Raw genomic sequence first — 7,500 nt, 5'->3', positions numbered from 1 at the left:
AGCATGTATACCAGCAGCACCCACACACAGATGTAGTCAGACACTCATAAGGGATTATGCCTCACAAACACACTACATATAAAATAATTATAAACTACATGAAATAGTATAATTGAATTATGATTCACTTCATCATTATTAATAAATTGTACAAACATGAATGAATTCAAACATGAAATAATTGCTTTAAAATTCTATTAATTCATTACATTCATTCATTCTTTTTGTATCTCATTTATTTCCATGTACATAAGTGTTATTAGTATCAAACTAGTAAACCTGGTTATGTTTACTATTTGACACAAAAGTTAGAATTTTGAGTTGTGAATGTATTGTTTCATTTTGCAGGCAATGTTTTGCGGTGGTTTATTGCACCACTCGGAGACCTAGTGTCTGCTAGTAGTTGGTAAAAGAAAAAAATAAATAAAATTGTAAAAAACTGTAAACCACTTTTGTGTGAAGATTTCTAATCGTCCACCAGGGGGCAGGCTAGCTGTCTGCTGTTGCTTGCTCCCAGTGACCGTGTGAGTGTGTGCGTTTGAAAGAGAGAGAGAAAGAGAGAGACAGAGAGAGAAAGAGAAAGAGAGAATCTGCACTTAACAGGAAGAAAACATCAGTATAAAAGTACAAGAGGTTAGAGGTGACCTTTAAAAGAAAACAAATGCACATCATATCAGGTCAAACACATACAACAACCTTGTTCAAACTGTATACCGGAGGGCAAAGAAAAGACAAATAGATCAAATGAAACTGCGCTGAAAGGCAAGCATGCGTTCCTCTGAGTTACAGGCACGTATATCACACAGACGAACGGAGGACATATATCACACATACATTTCTGCACGGGAGGACTGCAACCCCCTCCCCCCCACACACACACACACACACACACACACGCAGATGTGTGTGCTCATCTCAAATCTCTGATCAGATGAGTGTGACAGCTGTGTGACATGACAAGACCACACACACTCTAACACACACACACACACACACACACACACACACACACACACACACACACACACACACACACACACACTGCTGTCTCTTGGTTTGTCACTCTTTGGGATTTCACATTGTAATTACATATCACTGTAATGTCACTGTAATGTGCTGGTGTGTGTGTGTGTGTGTGTGTGTGTGAGACAAGGGTAGAATACAACACTCACAGACACCCACAGTATTTACTCCTCGTGCAGAAATGGACGTGATTGGCTGTTTAGGGTGGAGGGTGGATGCGTGATTTTATCGCTCTCTCCCCAACCAGCTCAGTGCCCATCAGTCTGGACACACACACACACACACACACACACACACACACACACACACACACACACACACTCACACACACACACACACACACACACACACACGCACGCACGCACGCACACACACACTGGACAGGCTGGAGAGGTGCTTCGACAAAAGTATCCATGGTGACAGAATGATCAGAGAACTCATGCTGCATCAAGAGTGGCCCTCCCTTCCCCTAAACACACACATTCCTCCTTTCCACTAAACACACACTCCTCCTCTACACTCCTCTCTCCTCCTTTCCACAAAACACACTCCTCCTCTCCTTTCTCTCCTCCTTTCCACTACACACACAAACTCCACCCTTCCACTAAACACACACTCCTCAACTCCTATCCACTCCTCCTTTCCACTACACACACTTCTCCTTTCCACAAAACACACTCCTCCACTCCTCTCACTCCTCCTTTCCACTAAACACACTCCTCCTCTCCTTTCTCTCCTCCTTTCCACTACACACACTTCTCCTTTCCACAAAACACACTCCTCCACTCCTCTCTCTCCTCCTTTCCACTAAACACTCACTCCTCCTCTCCTCTCTCTCCTCCTTTCCACTACACACACACACTCCACCCTTCCACTAAACACACACTCCTCCACTCCTCTCTCTCCTCCTCTCCCCTAAACACACTCTTCCTCCACTCACTCCTCTTTTCCCCTAAACACACTCCTCTCATTCTCATCTCTTTTTCATGCTTCTCTGCTTAGTGTCATCAGAGCAGGCGGCATTGCTCTCTTTCTTCAAGAAGCTCTTGAAGACCCAAGTCTTCTGACCCAAGACCCAAGTCTTCTGAGAATACCTCCTCTCCTAACACAACTAACATGCACTTCCCATGCACTTCCCATGCACTTCCCATACACTTCCCATACACTTTCCATACACTTGTCATGCCTTTTATGTTTTTCATTGCTATCATTCTTTGCCTTTTGTTCATATAAAGCAAATTGAATTATCCCAGTGCATGAAATGCACTACAGAAGTAATTGCTGCCGTCTTGACCAAGACTCCCTGGCAGAAGAGACATTGTGTCTCAATGGGACCTTCCTGGTAAAATAAAGGTTAAATAAACTCGACTTCAATCAGCCTCTCTCTCTCTTCTTCTCTCTTCCTCTAATCCAGTCTGTCTCTCTCTCCCTCTCTCTTCTTTCTTCCTCTAATCCAGTTTCTCTCTCCCCCCCTTTCTCTCTCTCCCCCTTCTCTCTCTTCCTCTCTCTCTCTCTCTCTCTCTCTCCCTCTGGCTCAGACAGATGGGGAGGGGAAAGGAGGACTCAGGCTTGTTTAGCATTCACTCTGCATTCGGTCAGCATGCAGCTGTAAATAAAAACAGGGTGAGTTTCCGTGGCAACGTGCAGGTTAGCGAGAAAGGCATGGTGGGAAATGTATGCAAGGAGCGGAGTTGGGTAGAGGGGGGTTCTCCTGCAATACCTTCTGAGTCCTTAGACATGTAGTGGGACAGCTTGGTTCCGTAAGGAATCCGAATACAATCTGAACCAGGGGGAATGAAGAGTAGTGTTACAAGCCTGAACACACACACACACACACACACACACACACATGGACACACACACACACACACACACACACACACACACACACACACACACACAGACACACAGACACACACACACACACACACACTCACACACAGACACACACACACACATGGACACACACACACACACACACACACCGGGTTTCTCTAAAACTCTGTGCGTAAACTATTGGGTTGTTAATACTTCACAAAGGGTACTATCGCGCCCTGTGGTCAGGCATTTTGGCCCTGAAAGGAAATATATGCGTCTGCGCAGTTTGGGACTACTTCAATAATCTACATAGAGTGCTGCTATTCACTGGGTGCTTGACTAGTATCACCATCACTGAATAATCATTCTGTTGTTTTTTATGTCTTTTCATCATTATTTTTAAACACTTTTGAACTATTGCCCTTTTATGTACATACTGTACATGTGTATGTACTATTATCTTGTGTGTTTTCTTTTTTCTTTTATATTTTTTAAACTATTCTTTGACTATTGGCCTTCTATGCTTTTATTAGCTATTCATGTTTGTTTATGCTTATGTAAAGCACACACAAACACACACACACACACACACACACACACACACACACACACACACACACACACACACACACGCATGTACACACACACACACATACGCATGTACACACACACACTTAGGTACATACACACACACATATACAAACACACACACACACACACACACATTTTTTGTGGATTCAGGATACTGACAGAAGACTCACCATTACTTCTTACTGTAACACACATAAGTACATCAGTGCAGGTTCTTAAAGAGTTCACGTGTGGCCTCAAAAACACCAAACAATCCCAAAACTCTATTTTGACGTTCCCACACAATGTAAATATCTCTTGGATTTCTTTCCATTTCTCAGATGAAGAAATATTTTCGTGTGTGTGAGTGCGCACGCGTGTGAGTCTGTTTGTGCGCGTGTGTCTGTGTGTCTTTTTCCTATGTTTCTCTCCCTCCACCTCCCTGTTTCTCCTCCCTCTCTCGTTCTTTCTCTCTTGTCCTTACACCCCTCCTCATGTTTGTATGTGTGTGTGTGAGTGTGTGTGTGTGCGTGTGTGTGTGTGTGTGTGTGCATGTGTGTGTGTGCTGTACCATCTCCGAGGGGCGAGGGGAAGACGGGCATCTCGTATCCGGTGGGGGTCTGGGGGGAGCTCTGAGAGCTGGTGTCTCTGGAGCTGCAGTTGGAGGCCGACGTCACGGGCGCCGATGACACAAAGTAGATATCCGACTGAGAGAGGGACAGAGAGATGGGGAGAGAAAGAGAGAAGGATGGGGGGAGTAGAACATGAGGAGGGATGTAAGGACAAGAGAGAAAGAACGAGAGAGGGAGGAGAAACAGGGAGGAAAAAGAAAGAAGAGAGTGTGAAGGAGGGAAAAGAAGTAGAGAAAGATGGATAGAGTGAGAGAAAAGAAAGAGAGAGAGTGATGAGAGAGAGAGAAAAGAAAGAGAGAGAGATGGGTGTAGACAGAAAGAAGGGCACAGATGGAGGACAGAGAAAGAGAGAGAATGAGAGAGGGAGGGAGAGGAATGGAGAGAGAGAGAGAGATGATTTAACTTCTCATTTGCATTCTGACAAACAGCTCAGGGTGTGGTCACTGATGACATCACCCAGACGGCGGTCCGGGCAGTGCGGTTGTCGTGGTAACGGACTCCTACCCTGGATGCGGTCAGCTGGAGCTCCGGGACCACTGCCGTGTACACCAGGTTGCCGTTGACGACCAGACGGATCTCGATGGAGTCGATAGTGAAGGCCAGGATGTAGGGGAACGCACACACTGCAATGCAGGAAGAGCTTGAGTGAATGTGTGTGTGTGTGTGTGTGTGTGTGTGTGTGTGTGTGTGTGTGTGTGTGTGTGTTGTGTGTGTGTGTATGTGTGTCTGTGTGTGTGAGTTGTGTGTATATAGGGAAACACACACTGCAACCTCCACACACACACACACACACACACACACACACACAGAACCTCTCACTCCCCAGACAGCATGTGACATTTCTGACAGTCACAGAAGCAAAGCTATGGGCACAGATCTGGCTGGTTTGAATACTGAGCAGATCTATCCGATGAGAGATATAATGGGCAGTATATAAATATTCGTATTTGTTAATGAATAACAAATAGTGAGTTAGTGAGTGTGTGTGTGTTGTGTGTGTGTGTGTGTGTGTGTGTGTGTGTGTGTGTGTGTGTGAGAGAGAGAGAGAGAGAGAGAGAGAGTGTGTGTGTGTGTGTGTGTATATTATGTGTGTATGTGTGTGTGTACAGTATGTGTATGTGTTGTGTGTGTGTGTGTTTTTCTTCCTGGAACTCATTTGTTTAGAGACAAGGACATTTGTTCATTCAGGTGAGAGGGAATATATCAGAAGCCATCTGATGGATATGTCACACACAACACACACACACACACACACACACACACACACACGTCTGAATAATGTCCAATGCATGTTTCTTGCACAAACACAAAAACAAACACACCCCCCACACATTCACAGACATGTATACAGTACACATACACACACTCACAGTGTTGATGGACGCTTGATGGGAGTGGTGTATATGTGTGTGTGGGTGCTACAGACATGTGCTGACTCAGGCTGAAGAAACACAGGGGGCATCTGACTGATGAGCCAAACAGCTGCGTCAGCTCACTCTCATATTAAAGACACACACACACACACACACACACAATGGAGAGTCTTTGATGGGACAGGTATTTGTGTGGAGTGTGGACAAGATGTGTGCATAAGTGTGTGTATGTGTCGTATTGGATTTATGGCGTGTGTACGTGTGTGTGTGTGTGTGTGTGTGTGTGTGTGTGTGTGTGTGTGTGTGTGTGTGTGTGTGTGTGTGTGTGTGCGCGTGCGTATGTGTGTGCGTGTGTGTGTGTGTGCGTGTGTGTGTGTATGTGTGTGTGTGTGTGTGTGTGTGTGCGTGTGTGTGTGTGTGTGTGTGTGTGTGTACCTATGGCGTTGGGCATCTGGTTCCAGCTGAAATGAAAGTCTGAAGCGCTCGGTTGGATCATGGGCGTGGCCCCGTTGAATGGACACACCTTCTTATAGGAGCAGATATCTGCACACACAGTGATTGACAGGTGGAGAAAAGGTTTAGCACATATCCCACACTCAAGTTCGGTACTCAACAGGTGGAGAAAAGGTTTAGCACATATCCCACACTCAAGTTCGGTACTCAACATTAGCTGAAAAAGCATTTCATCCCCAAACTCCCCAATAGATTAGCACGGAAATCACCTTTTCATGATAGCAATGAAACCACAAAAATACAAATAGAAACAACCGAGAAATTCAACCAGGAAGAAATGTATGACCACTCCCATACACACAAACATGTCCACCCCAATACACACACACAAACATGTCCACCCCATACACACACACACATGTCCACCCCCATACACACACACACACACACACACACACACACACACACACACACACGCACACGCACACGCACACGCACACACACACACAAATAGAAGCGAAAGAGTAAAGGGCACTCACTGTTATAACACAGCAGGAGTCCAGCCTCCCCATCCTCATACACATCTATGGCTGCCACAAAGTTCACCTGAGGACACACACACACACACACACACACACACAGGGAGGGAGAGAGAGAGAGAGAAAGAAAGAGAGAGAGAGAATAAGAATGGTGCCAGGATAATCTGTCTACGAGCCAATACAACTTTAGGAAAATGGTGTATGAATGTATTTGTGGTGTGTGTGTGTGTGTGTGTGAGAGAGAGATCTTACTCGGTTAGACTCTATGTGGTGGAGTCGGTAGGCATCTCCTGTGCTTTCATTGATCAGGTCAAACTGATGTTTGTACCCAACACAGATCATGTTGTCATTTTCTCCTGTCGGCCCATCAACCAATGCCATGACAACAGGAGAGTCACACAGGCAGATCTCCTAGGAAACGAGATTAGGGCAGGACAGTAGTGTTTAGAGAATGATCCTCAAGGGACACAACCACACACACACACAGACTTTCACACAAAGATTTGGATTCAGGATGTAGTTCCAGTGTTTCCCACAGAGTTGAATTCTATTTGTGGTGTAGGTTTGCAAAATAAACTTGAATGCAACAGTTTTTAACAAATTAGTGCAGCACGGTTATGATTCTAACCAGATTTAAGCACAATTTAGTACAACCAGGAAAATCATTGTGTGGTGGTCAGTGTTGATATATTGTGGTGGGCCGCCACAAATAAGTCAATGTATGGGAAACACTGAGTTCCATTACTTTCTTGTGTGTGCGTGTATGTATGTATGAGTGAGTGAGTGTGTGTATGTGTGTGAGAGTGTGTGTGTGTGTACCCTGATGTACTGGAACTCCTCCACGGGTGACTCTGCGGCGTGTGTGTGCCCAGCTGGGGCAAAGGCGGCCAGGACGTCCGGTCCAAGCCTGGCCTGCTTGCGGGTGATGAGCAGCAGCTTGTTCCGAATGGCAGCGATAATGCGCAGCTCCGCTCCATGGTGCGTGTTGATGGAGTAGAGATGACAGCCTGGTGGTGATGGAACAGACCGGTCAAGTCAACAGGCCAAGTCAAGTCATGTAGGTTTTACTTTTAAAGAAAGTTACTTTAGAGA

General features: G+C 45.5%; 1 protein-coding gene across 1 annotated transcript in view; it reads right to left on the bottom strand.

Moving 5' to 3' along the window:
* garnl3 (GTPase activating Rap/RanGAP domain like 3) overlaps positions 1–7,500 on the bottom strand; it is an 85,789-nt gene that overhangs the window by 2,799 nt on the left and 75,490 nt on the right. Inside the window, 6 exon segments of the mRNA XM_042058905.1 lie at positions 3,983–4,118; positions 4,548–4,666; positions 5,852–5,959; positions 6,409–6,475; positions 6,661–6,819; positions 7,228–7,415. Coding sequence (XP_041914839.1) covers positions 3,983–4,118; positions 4,548–4,666; positions 5,852–5,959; positions 6,409–6,475; positions 6,661–6,819; positions 7,228–7,415 — 777 coding nt within the window.

The sequence above is a fragment of the Alosa sapidissima genome, chromosome 13 (assembly GCF_018492685.1).
Source record: "Alosa sapidissima isolate fAloSap1 chromosome 13, fAloSap1.pri, whole genome shotgun sequence".
NCBI classification, from domain to species: Eukaryota; Metazoa; Chordata; class Actinopteri; order Clupeiformes; family Clupeidae; genus Alosa; species Alosa sapidissima.
Note: the sequence above shows the minus strand (reverse complement) of the source record. Positions and strands in the feature narration are given on the sequence as shown.